This window comes from Malus domestica, chromosome 01 (genome assembly GCF_042453785.1).
Source record: "Malus domestica chromosome 01, GDT2T_hap1".
NCBI classification, from domain to species: Eukaryota; Viridiplantae; Streptophyta; class Magnoliopsida; order Rosales; family Rosaceae; genus Malus; species Malus domestica.
In genome coordinates, this window is record NC_091661.1 from 18,259,004 (window position 1) to 18,276,315 (window position 17,312).

Sequence of the window (17,312 nt, forward strand, 5' to 3'; positions counted from 1 at the left end):
ATTATATCTCCAACTTGGAAGCGAGCTATGCAGTTCGATTTGATTTGGGATTCTCGGCATTTAGACGTATGCTTGGAGTCGGTTAACCATGCATGAAGGTTACCTTTTGATTAGTGGTGGTATCTAAGATAATGGTGCGGCATATTCCGATTTAGGATAATTGTTAACATAGAAATATATGCTAATAATTAGCATATCCTTCAGGTGGAAGCACGGCATGGGCTAATGCACCTAGACGTGAATATGGGTACTAATATTGCATGGTTTCTCATGATGCTATAGGAAGAGTTTCATGTCCATGCAAATTGACTTGGTTTCGTCAAATCCAATGGCCAATAGCCAATGATGATGGGTCATTGTTAAACGGCTAATTGACGTTGGGATGGCTATCAAGAGTTTTTATTTGTATGGAGTGCTTATCTTTAGGGGGTTCAAGTTGTGGCCAGCTACAGATGGTACGCGAGAAACACATATAGAACTGCTAACTCATCCCTATAAATACAAGATGCTGTGCAACATTTGGGGACCTCCAATTCAACACACAACTGCCCTGCGCAAACTCTCTCAACAACTGAGATTTTTATTTTCTCTTTTTGCTGACACATCTTCTGTTGGCATCAACAGCACTGTGAAAGCAACCGAAGATATCTTAAGTCGGCATAGATAGCTCTGTCAACGTAGAATCAGCCGATCTCGCAGCATCTTCCATTGGCATCAACAGCACTGCGGCGAGGACGGTTGATTACCTATCCAAGTCTCGGTCGAGAAGGATTTCTGAATCCTTATTGGTCGAGGTCATCTCATCAGTCTTCTCGGCGAAGTGAGGTGTTACGAGTTACTACATTCGGCACATTGGAAGCCAAATTGGATATTGAACTTCGCTAAGTTAGCAACCTTGTCTTCAGGCTCTAGAACTCGAAAGCCGAGACGTGTTCCTTCCTCAGCCACAATCGCAAGATCAAGAAATCAGTAGCGCACCCAACACAACATCCACAAATTTTACTCCTCAGCCGAGCTCGGCCGACGAGTTGGCACGCCCCGCATTTAACCGAAGGACGTAGTTAGCTCATAGATTACTCGGCCTGCGCGCCACGTAGGCTTGATAGTTTTTAGGGTCAACAGGCGAAAAATAAGGGTGAGTGGGCCTAAAAATAAAGCTTTGTAAAACTTTTTCAAAACATAATAACCCTTCATTGTAAAAGAAGTATTGTTTCACAACATAGCATACTACGTATAGTATGAAAATACTTATCATAAATAGTAATATCATCGAGAACGCAATACTTCATAATATTTCGTAAATAAATACTCAAAATCTAGTAATCACAATATCTCGAATAAATGAACATATCATATTGAGTGCTAATCGACATATGCTGACACACGAATTCATGCAGATATCTTCTGACATAAATAGGATTGGGTGTAATAATAATTTACGCTTTAATACTACAATCACGTGAAGACTGGCGCTATGCGCATCACATACGAGTCCTAATTGCCTATAGCAATTTAGGATAGGACTGGCACCTACAATGGATCCAAAGTGAGCGTACGGTGCAATGTGAACATAAATGTGAAAGATTGGCCCTGGCCCGAGCGAGTACTAACACCTGTGTAGCACATAATGAGCAGATAATGAAATATGATCATACAACGATAAATCGATCATTCTAGTCAACATAATAGTTCGCCTACCTGTGCATCTCGTAGGATTTAGCATAATTTCATAAAAGCCTCACTCACAAATACTTACGCGCGCAACAGTTCAAACTAGGAAAGCCAGATTCTCCGATAGTAATCGCACCTAAGCATAATATTGGAACCGATTAGTAAAACTCAACTAAAATGATTAAATTTGGAAAAACAGAGTGCGGATTTGGAACTATGGCGTTGAAATACGCTAAGAAGGGTTTCGAGCAACTTTCGTAAAAAGTTAACAGTCAACCCTGAAAAGTCAACCAAGACGTCGAGCCGGTCAACTACGTTAAAAATTCAAAATTTCAATAAATGGATGTCAAAACGGACTCAGGGCATTGAAATTAGCCTAGGAGGGTTTCCGAGAAAATTTCGACAACGTTAACAAAAGTCAACTAACAGTTAACTAGAAGGTTAACGGAATATTTCCTCCAATTCTCAAATGGATCCGAGTAGGGTTAACGGTTCATGGGTTTAGGCTGATTCTAGGATCCGGTTTGGGCCTTTTTTTTTTCTTTTTCTTTTCTTCCGGTTGCCACTGCAACAGCCGGAAAATTGTGGATTTGGCCGGGAAACTTCCACGGCTCCTATTAGCTTTAAAACTCAACCAAACTCAACGCATAATATATGGTTTTAAAGTTGGAAGTACAAGGAAGAGAAATATACCTACATGAGGTCCTGCCATGGCCAGAGTTGGTCGAAAAATGGGTCGAAGTCGTTGGATCCTTCACCGAAAAATTGGGTAAAACTTTCTGAGGTTTTTCCTACCATTAAACCAGTCCAAAATCACATACCACACTTAAATTTGTTACTAAACAATGAAAAAGGAAGAAAGATGGTGTTCCCGAGGCTTAACTCTACTCGAAAAGCAGAGATCTCATCAGAGATCATGGTACCGACGATGATTTGTTTTTGTTTATGCACCGACGGTGAGAAGAGAGAAAACATGCAAGGGAGAGAGAGACATGGCAGTATGGTGGTCTGAGAACTCGTTGGGGTGGTGATCGTGATGATGGACTAGTGTTGCTGCACCTTCCGTGCAATGCACAGAGCTGAGAGAAGAAGAGTTCGCTGGTTTACAAAGAAATGAGGGTTACAGAGTAAAGAAAGAGAGCTGAGAGGGAAAGTGTGGAGTGAGAGATAGAGTGAATTGAGTTAGAGAATGACCCGAGAGATTTGGAAGGCATAGGAGAGGGGAAAAGAGTGGGAAGTGGGCCCCATTGGCTCATAAAACAAGGCCACAAAAGACGAAACAGAAAACTATCATGCAACATGAATTACTGAAATACCCTTTACGTTTGTAGTTCCGTAAAATTTTAACCGTAACTCCGATTTCGATTCTGCTTACACCTATGCGTTCATACCGTCGAGTACAACATAAATACGCTAAAAGAATGTTTTATACATCTCCTCATACGGTGGTAAACAAAAGTTAAAATTCTAGCATCTAGGGACATTTTGGTCACTTCACACATTTAAAATTAATAAAATCATAAAATTAAGGACGGGTTGTTACATGGGCTTAGCCTCACAATGGGCTAAGAATAATGTGGTTCAAATTAGCTTTTGGCGAGAATCGAGCCTAAGACATCTCACTTACAAGTAAAAAGGAATATCACTAGGTCGTAATACTAAGTGGCTACTCAAATGGTATTAGGTATCACATAAGTACAACACGCAAGTAGAAAACTTCAGAAAATATTTACAAAATTAGAAACGAAAATTTTATTTGAACTCATATAATTCACTTTACACTCAACTCTCTTTACACCCTTTTTTTTTTTATTAAACTATCATATCTCTTTAAACCCAGATTTACTATCTAAAGTACCCTCACACACCTAATTCAATATGTAAGTTTATCTTTATACCCATTTAAAAATAAAAGACAAAAAATTTAATGTCTAAACAAAGCGTAGGAAAATTTTCTAAAGAGTCACTAGAGAGAGAGAGAGAATGTGGAATGGCGTAAGAAATTTCGTTGCTCTTTTTCTCCACCAAATCAACTCAAGCGTTGATATGTTCAAAATATTCTTTTAGTTTGCAAAAATTTAGTGTTTTTTAATAGTATAGAGTGTTTGAAGTGAGTTATAAGTTGAATGAATGGAGAATTGTGAGAAAATTGAATTGGGTTGTGGTGTGGGTTTCATTTGCACCTAGTGCTCCGGGCATGTTTATTGTTTGACAAGATTTTTCCAAGTCCGATTACCCAATTTGGTTATCTGATTTCAATTTTCTCCTAGAGTGATGATTGTTTCCTCTTAGGAAGAAAAATTTGAAGGATCAGAAACTTCAAAATTACCATCCATCTGTCAAAAAGAGTTTGTTTTTCTCTATGACAAAATCTTAGGGTTTTAGCCAAATTAGAACCTAGAAGAAAGATTGCATGGGTTGATTATTGGATGTGGATTTATTGATAAATTTTAGTTTTTGTGATAATTTTATCTAGTACTTGATGGTAATTATATAATAAGATTAAAAAGACAATTCACATTTAAAATTAAGCTGAGTGTAAAGTGAGGTCATATGAATTCAAATAAAATTTCCAATTCAGAAAGTATGTGTTGTTAAAGAGACATCTAAGCGATATTACATAAAGACTTTCTAAGTCGAAAAACAAAACTTTAATGCACCAATCACTTCTAATTAACAAGTGCCTCTTAATGTTCCCTAACATCTCCCTTTAATGTTGTATTAACGAAAGATTTTTCAAAGTAGACAGTATTCAAGTGGGTAAATCATGTGTCATAAAACCAGGGGTAAATTACACAAAATTACCTCAACTATGGGTCAAACGACACTATCATACCTCATTTTTTTTAAATGACAATGTCATACCTCATCTTACGAATTTGTGACAATGTCAAACCTCCATCAGTTTTTCTGTTAATTTATCTGTTAAGTGCTGACGTGGCTAAAGATGGGGGCCACTCACTAATCCAAATGGATTAAAATATAATTAAATATATTTTTAATAATTAAATATTAAAAAATTAAAAATAAATCATTTTTTATATATAAAATACTTCCCACCCGTCCCTCCCCCCCCCCCCCCCCACCACCCTCTCTCTCATCTCTTTCTCTTCTCTTTCCCTGTAACCTGCATTCCTAAAATCCCAAAACCCAGAAACCCTTCACACCCGTCCCCCCCCCCCAACCTTTCTCCACCACCCACCCTCTCTTTCTCCTCTTGCTTTCTCCCCTCTCTTTTCTCTTTCTTTGGGCAACATGCATCCCCAAAATCCCAAAACCCATTACAAATCTCAAAACCCAAAATCTCATTAACCTCCCAAATCTGGAGAAGGCGGTCATGTTCGACTTCGACCTCACCCTTCCTATCCAGATGGTGCAGGGATTAAAGAGAGATGAACTGTCTCTGATTTGGGGCTAGGGATTAGAGAGAGAGGAGTTTCTCTGATTTGGGGCTAGGGATTAGAGAGAGGAGTTTTTCTTATTTGGGGGTGGGCTTGGGTAGGGAGAAGGGGGTGGGGAGAATGGGTGTGTCTGATTTAGGAAAGGGCTCCGGTGGGGAAGACGAACTTTTTTTTTTGTACATAAAGAGGAGCTGCAGGTGAAGCCATCATCGACCTCCTTGGGATCGAAGAGGGTGGGTGGTGGAGGAACGTTGGGGGGTGGGGGATGGGTGGGAAGGGTTTCTGGGTTTTGGGATGTGGGCTTGGGTGGGTAAGACGAACTGTTTTTTTTTTTTTTTGTACATGAACAGGGACCAGCTCGAGGAGTTGCGAGTGAAGGCACCTCCTTGGGATCGAAGAGGGTGGATGGTGGAGGAAGGTTGAAGGGGTGGTCAGGGACGTGTGGGAAGGGTTTCTGGGTTTTGGGATTTTAGGGATGCAGTTTGCAGGGAGAGAGAAGAGAGAGAGAGAAAGAGAGAGAGAGAGAGAGAGAGAAAGTGTGGGTGGTGGGTGGTGGGGGTGTGGGGGGGGACGGGTGGGAAGGATTTTATATATAAAAAAAAAATTAATTTTTTTAATATTTAATTATATTTTAATCCAGTTGGATTAGTGAGTGGTCCCTGTCTCTAACCACGTCAACACTTAACAAATAAATTAAAATAAAAACTGATAGAGGTCTGACATTGTCACAAATTCATAAGATGAGGTATGACATTTTCACTTTTAAAAGATGAGGTATGAAAGTGTCGTCAGACCAATAGTTGAGGTAATTTTTTGTCATTTACCCTAAAACCATTGGATGCACATAAAAAATATATCTTTTCTTTCACTTATATTGTAATAAGAAATTTTTTTATTGTGTCTAGAATAGTGATATACCACGTGTTATTATACAAGTAAAAAGAAATTTTATTTTTTAAATTATTAGTAGTGACACATGATGTATCATATCGCGTTCTAAAAAAACTCTATATTATAACAAGAAAAAGGACTCAAACGTGGATTATTTTGTTTTGAGAGGCACTTGAAACGAGGTTATTTTGTTTTGAGCTTTGACAAGCATACTGTTTTGGCACTTGAAAATATATCAATTTTCAAGTACCAATTGAATATTCGGTAGTTGGAAAATTCTCTTGTTATTAGCAGTTGACAAAGCCAATTCTTTTGGCAATAATATTGGAAACAAGAGAGAGAGAAAGAAAAAAAAAACTTTATTCTATAACAAATTGCAATTTAGTTCATTTTCGACAGAATAAATCTAATTGTTGCCCTATTTATATATTAATTTATGGTTATGGTTCGATACAATACAACGATATATTTACACAAATAAACAGGAGATTTTTTTTTTTTTTTTGTCAAAGGAAGGGGGCAGTTTGGCTAAGCCACACAATAGCAACATAATTTGGTATCAAATTCGTCATTCATAATATTCAAATATAAAATCTCTTACTTACAAAAAAAAAATGTAACCGTATTGTAGCACTAAGTGACTTTCGTAATTATGGTTGGATATTGGAATCTTTACCTATTCGTCAATTTTAAGAATAGGATAAGACATTTGAACCAAACCACTACAAAGGCCAACTCAATTACGTACAACATATCATCAACAAACACCCTTCTCAAATCAAGGACAGATGTCCTTGTATATGTGTATAAAACTATATTAATCTTCCTACATAAAATTATAAAAAATCTTGTGGAGAAAAAGAGAAAAGAAAGCTGTATGCAGCTGTAGGCACTAAGAAATATGAAATCAAGGGACTGTATACCCTATGACTCATCTATGGGGCCCTGGAGAAGGATTTACCTATCACAGGAACTTATCGAATATTTCTTGTGTCTTTGTCTCACTCCTCCACGTGATAGGTTTTTTGCTCGCCCTTCCTTTTTTTTTTTATTCTTTTTCTTTTTTCCCCTAAAGAATTTTTGAGTTTCATTGAGCCAAGAGAGTTCCAAATCAGTTGCCTAAAATAATGCTCAATTGTACACTTTAGAGGGTCCAGAGCTTCTGTATTCTCTTGTGGAACTATAACCCTCCAAAGCATTTGCTAGCACAAGCAACCAAGCCACTCCCTCCCCTTCCTTCATCAACTAATTCAACCAACTAGGAATTCCAAAAAAAAAAACAAAAACAAAAATTAACAATTAACAATTGTAATAGTAAAATAACACCTTAAACAACTCATAAATTGGACCCCTTCTTATTTGGTGCCCCAACTAGCATGGCTTTCCATATTCATTGAATACATTACGCAAACAACAACCAGAACTCTTCCAAATTCCATATGTTCCACTCCCCCATTTCTCCTCCCTCAACCTCTCCAATACATCCTAAATGCCTGCCCTCTATTTCCTAGGAAAAACTCCAAGAACATCAAGACGAAGCGAGGACGATTCTGAAGAATTTAGACTCATGCAGCAGGCTTTCATTTTGCAGAATATTCCTTTGGTGATGTGATTTTGGTTTACCTTCTCAAAACCTAAGCCAACAATATTAACATGTCTCTTCATTTCTTAGGCATATTCTGCCGCCACCTCTTTCATTGCACCATGCAAATTGTTTATTGCCTTTGAGTTTGTGGGATTTTTTTTCAGATTCTTTATTTGTTATGAATTGTGGGAGGTTTGTATAATAGGTGCCTTAATGGATGTGGAGCACAGATGGATATATGTGATTGCAATTCAAGAAGAATTTAACAATAAAATCACGAGACTCTCAGGGTTGCATTGATTGATGGAGTTCTTCAACTGGTGCATAATCTGGCTGATGATCTTACTTTCTTTGTCATTTCCATTGCGGTCATGCGCGCAAGCCTCGAATGGCTATGATCCTTTATCCTTGACTAATTTCCTCCGTGATTACGCAAATGCAAATCTAAGTAACCCTCACACCGGCACGCTGAACAACATTTCTCTCCCGGCTAATTTTTCCGGCATGGAAGCTTCATTTGTTAGGATCCTTACTGCAAAGTTTTGGAGTAGAGGTGCAAATTTCAGTTCATTTTATATCCCACCAAGGGTTATACCAATACCTTCTGGCAGAAGGTTAGCTATAGTGTTTGAAAATTTAGGCAATTGGTCTTCACTTTACTACAAAGTGTCAAATTATACATTGGTTGCTCCTGTTGTTGGATTCATGGCTTATGATTCTCCAAATGCAACAGCAATTGGCAACCAGAAGCTCACTTTCACTACCGAGGGTGACCCCATCACAATCCGGTTTCCTCACATTGATGCTGCGGAAGGGGAGAATGTGACACGAAAATGTGTCCAATTTGGTGACGGGGGGAGCTTTGAGATCACTAACATGATTAGTGAAAAAGAGTGCATTACGCGCGGTCTAGGGCATTTCAGTGTTGTTGTTCCATCCCCGTCAGCACCAGCACCAGAACCGTGGCCAGGGTGGAAGAAAAAGAGGCACCGTAAACTGTTTGTGATTGGAATTGTGTTTGGGTTAGCATTTTTGGGGTTGATAATGATAGTTATATTCAAGTTGCAGACGAGGAGGAAACTTAAATCTATGGAGAAGCAATCTGAAAAGGATGTGGCGTTCGATACATTTTGGGTTGGGAGAAGTAAAATGCCTTCTGCATCCATGACTAGAACTCAACCCTACCTTGAACATGAAGATGTTCCTTGACTCAAATTTTATTTCTGGTTCTTTCCTTTGTGTACGCCTTCTCTTTCCATACAAACTTGTAATGGTGAAGTAAATTTATTTATGAACTTTAGAATGATGACAGAAAAGTATTCTCAAGTTTGTAATGTCGTGCCAATGTTGTTACCGCATCTCTACCTCAGAAGATAATTTAATTTGTCTTGTAACCGGTTGTATATCCTCTTCAATCTCTTATCTCTCAGACTACATGCGAGAGGCGTCGTGGTTTTACTTTGCTGACAAATAGTTTTCAAGTTCTAAACAATTTGGTAAGTACTTTTTAAGTTCAGTAGTAAAAAAAAAAATGCATGCATGTTTACTTGGAGTGTTTTCAGAAGGGACGGCAGCTTGGCTTTTGTGCCTGTAACATTCAACAGATAAAACGTAGAAGACAAATTTAAAAGGTTCCTTTAGAATAAAATGATTGGCAGTTTGCAGCATTTGAAATTGTAAAAGTTATACATTAATGCGTAAGAATATGATTACTCTAACATAATCTACATTAGCCAACAACCGATCCATCAGCATCGAATAATTTTTGTTATTTAAAGAGAAAGTGACCTGGGTTTAGCATATAGTTTTATAGCCTATCTCCATCATGATTAGTGAATCCTGAAATAGAAAAACGAAGATTCCACATAGCGTTTCAAGAATAAGACATCAATTCAACCAACAAAACCCGGCACCTTATAATTTATTACGTGCATCAGAGAATAGGCACATGTTCATTGTTTAGATAGAAGAAACGAAGTGGGTTAGGCTAGTAGGTCATGACATTACATCTATCATCTGACAACCAAGTTCACATTTCCCTTCTCGTTAATTAGAGTAGCTTAAAATTGCTTTTCAAAAAAATTATAGGAAAAACGATAATTTTGGTCTTGTAGTTTGGCCTTGATTTCAATTGAAAGCTTTAACTTTCTTGATTTCGCGATTAGTTTAAGGTTTTAACTCTCAGGTTCTGAAGTCGCCTTAAAACCCAAAATGTAAAACAAACACTTTGGAAAATAAAGTTTTACGTTCTTGTAGAATGAGATTTTGTAGGTAGATAAACCAGAGCTTTCATAATCCAGTCAAATCTTTGAAAGAAAAAGGATTTGCTCAAGCTATAGGGTGGAGGTCCCAGAACTGCTGAAAGCGAAAAAAGGGAGCCATTGAGGATAGCCCATGTGTAGACAAGTATATGTATAAGGATCGATTACAACTAAACCAATATGACAGTGCTTAAAACGATAATCAAAACTATGCATGACCATATTAAATGCAGTATGTGCATGATTAGAGTTTGTGACAGTATAAGAAATATATTTACTTGGAGTGGAAGACAGTGAAGCCATGATCTTGTCTTCTCTTCTCTTGGATTCAGAAATAGTATCTCAATACTCTCAATAGGACTGGTATTCGATATGAGAACAAGCAGTACCCGAGAAGAGAGACCAAAATCGACTTTATATACTGCAACTGTATCTCCCTATCAGAGATGCAGTTGCTGTCAGTTTGTGTAGGTTACAACTGCCTTTTATTTGAATTGATAACTACCTTTAGTTTTCCCTCTAATATAGAATTAATCCGGTGTAATTCATATAATTGAGTCCTTACATAATACAACCCTTTCACTTGTATATCTGCACTGTGGTTTAAATGACACACATATAAGTCATTCTTACACCATGATGTTAGCTTGTTTGCAGCTTCTGTGGCATGGACTCCATCCCAGCTCACATGGTTGTAAGGGTCACTACAAGCTGTTGCAGACACAGGGCTCCCATTGATCACCTTTGTGTTAAGACCATCGATCTATTCTATGGTAATGATTAGTAAGTTTGTGTTTCGTTGTAACTTTATTAGGAAATGTCCTCTTGTTGGACTGCGTGACAATAAGTTGTCAGATTGATTGTGCACTATATATTAGTTTGATTCGTTTTGAGTTTGTGATCCAGATTCATAGTCTGACAACATAAGTATTTATCTGTCAATATAAGTTTGTCAAAACAAAAAAAGAAACATTTCTCTTAAGATATAAAGCCTAGTTGAATAGAAAACCTTGATTGGGAGCTATACCATGAGATGTGGGATGTCTAAAGAGCTCTAGCAAAACAGAGAAGTGTCTGCATATATGTGGGAAGCATTTGGAAGGAAGCCTCTAGTTTGGCTAAGTGCCGCCTTCAACATGTTATTGTGGTCCACAACTGCATTCCTGTAAGCAATTGAGCATCCAAATGCATCAAGTTCAGAAGGAGGAAGCCCCGCCAGAGATGATGGATAACAACCCACTGGTGCCAGATTTAGCACCAGAAATGCACGCCCTCCTAATCCATATAGTTCCCATAGATTTTGAAAACAAATATAAGCAATGTGCAAATGTCATAGTTCTTTAATATTATAACGGTAACTGTATGTTTTATTCTCCAACAAATATTTGTGTTGCAACATTGTGACCTAGATCACAAATTTTGACAAAAATTCTAATTAACAATCTAGTAAAAAGAAAAGTCTTTATACTGCCAAACAGTTCAGCAAGAGAACATTTTCATATAACCGTAAACATTATTTTTGCTTCTCAAATGTCGCATGCAATAATGATTGAGGAACGCTTTGCCTCTCCTCTAAGGAGAAAAAACTATGCACCCATTGCATGAAACAACATGCCTCACTTTTTTATAACATGCGAGTAGCACGTGACCATGAATGTGAGATACTCGTTTTATGCAACCAGTAAAGGAAAGCTTTTCTCCCGTTGATGATCAAGCCCAAAGCTCATTTACCCAACATAAATTATAGAATCAAGTACTGGCTCACCTTGATGGTACAAGCAATTTGTAAGACCACTTGAGGAAGATATTGCTTCACTCCACCCACACCAATGGCTCCCAAATTGGAGGTGAAATAGTTTTGGCCAATGTATAAGGTGTAGTGATTTCCCAATAACATCCCGGGAAGGAAGTCTTGTCAGTTCTAAGCAACAACAATCGAAGTAATCAGAACCAACAACAAACGAATAATCAGAACCAACAAAAACCGGCATACGAACGTAAATTAAGACAAATTGGTCAAGACATTGTACTCATGTGTATATGCTCACCTTGTTGATCCGAGGAGTGGTGAAACTCTTCAACTTGGATTCCAGTAACAAGTGAGGAAGCGTTTGGCAAAAGCACAGTGTATGCCAATGTTGCATAGTTTGCCCCATGCTTGTAGTCAGGTCCAATTGATTTCAAATATGGGCTTATACATGGCAACCCTAGAGCTTCGGCTGCCAAAGTTCAATGCCAAAAAGCATAAAATCAGATCTCATATCTGCCGTTTAGTAATTTTGTGTTCGACACTAATACACATCTTCGGATTATCATCGATATCACGTGGCGTCATTTTCTTAGCAACAAACACATTGTGGCTCGACATATCTAATAAATACTGCTCTAAAAGTTCTGCACAATGTACAATCTAAGGTTTAGCTTAGCGTGGAGACATGTATACATGAGTTAGGTCAGTTGGTCAGAGTAGTGTGTCCACATGTATGCTTCCAATTCAAATCTTCTTTGCATAAATTAGAGTAGTTTTGATTATCGGTTGTATAAAAAAGATAGGTCTAACTTCACCTATGATGATTTTAGATATTTTCCATTACATGCCTTAACATCAACATCATTCTTTGATATAATTAGTGATACAAAGGAAAATTGAGCAAGAAAATGACTTGTGATTAGTCCAAACTTTGTCCAGTTTTGGAGGTGTAATTGACCTGTCAAATGGAGGGCCTCCCGTATGTTACAGGATTAGGAAAATATCAAGCCAAATGACAAAATTGCTGAACAAATACAAGCAATAAACATGCATGAAATCTGACCTCCTATTCCTAATAACCAAAGTCTCTGTTTGGCTGGAAAAGTAGTGGGAAAACACAAGAAAAATGGAACCAAACAGAAGATTGAGTAAGTTACCTAGAAAATCAACAATGAGCCTCCCATCCGTAGCCCGACCAACAGGTCTCTTGAAATAGGTCATGACATAAAGTCCAGATTGCGCCGGAAACGTTGCCCAAGACCCATCTACATCCAAGTTCGAGTCCCCGAAATTGAAAATCGCCTCAAATTCACATTTAGAATGACCTAAACAACTCAAAGTTGCCACCATTAGCAAAGGCGAGGCACATAATTACAGAAAGTTCACACGCATGAAACTTCACCATCACCTTGTTTCGGTCATGCCGTGAATTGTCCCACTCGCACATAGTTAGGTTGTTGCCCACAATTGACATATATGTTGATTGACAATTATTTTCCAAGCTCGAATCTCATTTTTCCGTTAAAATAAAACATATTATGTCCATTCGGTCATATAATTTGTTGCATAATTCTTCTACGTATGTTTCCAAATCTCAAATACTGACTTATTTGATTGAGAATTCCTTTGATGACTGTTGTCTTCATGTCATTTATTTTTGTTTAGCTTTGAAGTCTAATCACTTTTTAGAGACAAGGAATGGTAACCCGCCAATCTCATTCAAGTGTTTAAAGTAATTCGTTAAAATGTTTAATCTTGATTATTTTGATGCAAACGTGTAAAATATGAAACGAGGAAATAAGCATTATAAAACGTTGTATGTGCTGAAGCTTTATAACACGTTGTATGTGCTTAAGTTTTATAAAACGTTGTATGTGCCTAAACTTTATAAAACCTTGTACGTGCTTAAGTTTTGTAAATAGGTAGTTTTTTTTTTTTTTTTTTTTTGAGTTTTAAGTAAACACTTTTAGTGCTGTTTATTTTTAACGAAAATGACATTTTTACTCTAAACCTTGTACGTGCTCAAAGTTTACAAGTCATTTTCATTTTTTTTTTGTTTTAGTGCCAAAGGTAAATTCTATTACGAGCAGAGGCTCAATTACAAGATAAGCACAATACAAATAGAAACCTTGAAGCAAAACAAAGCCTAAACCAGATTTTGAAGCGCAAAGTAGAAGGAAACAAAACAAAATGAGGGAACTACTAACGACGCTAGCCGCAATTAAGGCCGGCGACTGTAGAGAAATTACCGGAATGGAGGTCACTCACACTGCGATGAGAAAAACTCTCACCAAAACGGAAGAGAAGAACAATTAATAAGTAGTTTAGATAATAATTAATAAGTAGTTTAGATAATAATTTAAGGAACGGTTATTAGCACTCCAAAAATCTCATTTGTTATTCCAAACTTTCCATAAAAAAATACACTGATAAGGAGTGTAGAATGAAATTTTTTAAATACTAATAACAATTTCCTATTTTAAATATAGCGAAATGCGAATAAATATGTACAATATGGAGACTCAAGATCACTTCACACCCATGGTGTAAAAGGAATTATTGGGCCAAATTGGGTGATTTTGGCTTTCGTAATTTTCACCCTGCTGGCCTTGCATTGTTTCGTTATTGTGATTGGGCCCTTGACCTCAGCGAAAGAATAAAACATTAGAAATAAAATAAAGAAATTAGATCGGATCTGAAACCCTTATCTTATGGTCCACGTCAGTTGGGGCCCACCAACGTGCCTTTGCTAGCCATGTGTCTTAAGAACACGTCACCTTGTCGGTAAGGATGCTTTTTATTGCCTGCACTGATTCACCACGCCATTAAAATTTGGGAGCATTTTTGCTCATGATTATTTAGTATGTTGTATACTTATCATCTTATTTATTACAGTTAGATAAGTTTGAATTTCAAGATTTGTGTACTGAATAAGCACAAATATCAAAATTTAAAATCATCTAACGATAATAAATAAGGTAATGAGCATACAACATATTAAATAATAGTAAACAAAATGCACTCTTAACATTTTAATAAAAAGGATACCACATCAGACCCCTCCAATCACGTGTCCTTTTCCTAGTCCACCGCAATAATCGCATCGCCGTTCATCCAGCCAACTGATCAACGGCCAACCCTTTGCATGACGTTTCCATTCCGACTCTTTCGTCACACCATCTAGGGGTAATTTCAGTGTACCGAAAATACGATCCAAGGCAACATATATTATAATAAAAAGTGTTGAATACTTGTACTTAGATTATGAACCAGGATTCTCTCCTCAGCATTCCCTAGGGATCCTACGGATCCCGCAATTATGTCTGTTTATCGTGTATCGTATGGTCAGAAATCATTTAAAATTTAAATTTTAAAATTCAAATATGAATAATACCTAACGAAAACTGACCGCACAGTATAAAATGAACGGACAAGATTGCAGGATCCCTAAGAAAATGCTCAGGGGAGAATCCTGATTCTTAGATTATAACACTTTAAGCATGAAGTCGTATTCTCAACATACTAAAACATTTCTCACCCACTTGGTATTACAACTTAAGTAGCCTTTCGGGAGAGATTTCATTTTGCAGTCGAAATAAACAAAACCTGTTGGCACTTAACTCACAAATATTTAAAGCTCGTTTGATAAAAAATTTATTTTTCCGTTTTTCTTTTGTGGTTAGATTGAAGGAAAATTTGTGAAGCAACTAAGGTGTAGATAAAAAGTATCCGAAAATCATAATTAGAACCGTTTATTCTTTTTATCGTTATTTAAAGATCTTATATGCCAAAAATATTATTCAATTTGAGGATAACGTAAATAAACAACGAAGATATTACTCGTGACCAAAACCATTGATCATGTATAGATGATTAAACAATCTCTAAATTGAATATTTTTTTGCAGATAATCTCCATAAGCACTAGTGCTCTAATACTAATTACTAATAGTCATTCGTGGACTAATCATGTTCGCCTTTTAGGTTGTTGTCCCTTAATTACTAATAGTCATTCGCGGACTAATTACTAATAGATATTCAAACAACAAAGATTCATTAAAAGTGATTAGGAGTAGTAATAAGTCCTTCCCTGAGAGAACATCAGCATTATTTTTCCCTATAGCATTCAAGGTTCAATAAATTAATAGAAGGAGGTTAGTCGACATAATCGATGGTTAGACTGCGAAACGAAAAACTCTAGGTGTGACAACAACTACATAATGAAGAATGTAAAAGTGGTATCATATGGAATAGACAAACAACTAAAAATTTGAGTTTTTCCCCTTAAACGAACATTTTCTTACTTTTAACCCGTCTTATTTCTTTTTCTAGAGTTAACTTAATAATTAGTATCAATCTGTTACTTAATATTATAGTTTAATATTATTTATTTTCATTTATAAGTAAAAAAAAAAATTTGAAAATTGTTAAAGACGAATTTGAACCACATTGTTAAGCTAACATACTCGACCACCCTTAATGTAAATAATATAATCTATTCGAAAATGCCAAAACAAAAAAAAACACACTAGAATTCAACTAAGCAAATTTTCATTTATAGCTTAGGTACTCATATTCTACAAACCTTTCGTCCTGTGGAACCCTAAAATTAATTGATAATTAGGCAAGCCTTGATTTCTTGTCATTTTTTTCCTTTTGTGGCCCAATTCCATCCAAATCTAAATTGTGAGGATTTTAGGAATCTTCACATCTTAACTGTTTATCGTATATCATGCGGTTAAAAATTATTTTAAATTTTTTATTTATAATTAAATATAAATAACGAAAATTAATTATACGATATGAATAAATAACTAGAATACAAAGATTTCTAAGATCCACAAAAAAAATCCGAAAACCATCCTCATCTTAAAAATGTGTAGGTAGGGATGTAGCACCCGCGTGGATGTAAGTGGTGACACGTGGGCCATGTCAAGATCTCTAGGAAGTATCGACGACTATGATATAGAGCTGACTACGCAATCGATGCTCGCCTGGACCCCACATTCAACCGAGTCAATATAAGTGGAACACGTCATCCGGCGGGACCACAAACACCGACATGTGCGGTAGCTGGTAGGGCCCAGCCAGAACTACAAGTTGAGATCGATGCATAACCATTTGTTTATTCTATTTTTGGGCAAAGGCGGGAAAGGCCTCGTTGGCAGTTTGACGGTTCCGTTCTATCTCCTTCGGTGCGCTGGCTGGCGCCTGTGCGTCCGATTAGATCAATGTAGACCGTCTATTGTGGTTGAGTCAGAGTGGGGCCCACGCGAGATTTAAGCGAAGATATGAGTTTCGTTTTCTAATGTATCTGGGATGGCGACTGAGGCGGGGGCGTACACGTGGCGTGATGTTGAGGTAGGGGGTGAGGTGTGTGCGTAAAGTGTTGAAGATGGAGATGTGGTGGAAGGCGGGCGGAGTGCGGTGGCAACTGGGTAAGATTCGCGTCAAAATGGCAGGATGCGTCAGACAAGGAGTGGACTCTGCGTCGGAGGCAGATTGTGTACCTTTCTGTTTGGATGTCATTCCCATCTCATTCCTTTTTATTTGTACGGTCATGATTAAGTCATGTTAACATTTTATATTCTTATTATTTTTTATCTTATTATCTTTATAAAAAAATTAATATAAAATATTGACATAACTAAACCGTCATCGCACAAAATAAGAGTAGATAAAAAGAACATCTAAAGGGCAGACAATCTACCTCCCTCCGCGTCCGACTCAGTGAATGATGAGAGGTTATTGCTT

General features: G+C 37.1%; 2 protein-coding genes across 3 annotated transcripts; one reads left to right on the top strand and one right to left on the bottom strand.

Annotated features, from left to right (window-relative positions):
• Nucleotides 1-7,851: 7,851 nt before the first annotated feature.
• Nucleotides 7,852-8,757, top strand: LOC103418355 (uncharacterized). Its single transcript, XM_008356516.2, has one exon. It carries the CDS (start codon nt 7,852-7,854, stop codon nt 8,755-8,757), a length of 906 nt encoding a protein of 301 aa, XP_008354738.2.
• A 1,980-nt stretch (nt 8,758-10,737) lies between these two features.
• Nucleotides 10,738-12,988, bottom strand: LOC103406220 (GDSL esterase/lipase At4g01130-like). Of its 2 annotated transcripts, none has more exons than XM_070821619.1 (4): nt 12,717-12,988; nt 11,858-12,028; nt 11,575-11,730; nt 10,738-10,972 (listed from the first exon to the last, which is right to left on the bottom strand). In XM_070821619.1, the coding sequence occupies exons 1-4, from the start codon at nt 12,907-12,909 to the stop codon at nt 10,941-10,943; spliced, it is 552 nt and encodes a 183-aa protein (XP_070677720.1). In that variant the 5' UTR covers nt 12,910-12,988; the 3' UTR covers nt 10,738-10,940. The 2 variants fall into 2 exon arrangements, with proteins under 2 accessions (XP_070677720.1, XP_070677718.1); XM_070821617.1 differs by having other exon boundaries at nt 10,738-11,084.
• Between the last annotated feature and the right edge of the window lie 4,324 nt (nt 12,989-17,312).

Coding starts and splice junctions, on each gene's coding strand:
- LOC103418355 (XM_008356516.2), top strand. CDS start 7,852: ATGGAGTTCTTCAACTGGTGCATAATCTGGCTGATGATCTTACTTTCT.
- LOC103406220 (XM_070821617.1), bottom strand. CDS start 12,909: ATGGTGGCAACTTTGAGTTGTTTAGGTCATTCTAAATGTGAATTTGAG. Junction 12,029..12,716: donor GCTCATTGTTGATTTTCTAG/GTAACTTACTCA, acceptor GAACTTTGGCAG/CCGAAGCTCTAGGGTTGCCA. Junction 11,085..11,574: donor AAATTGCTTGTACCATCAAG/GTGAGCCAGTAC, acceptor TATATGGATTAG/GAGGGCGTGCATTTCTGGTG.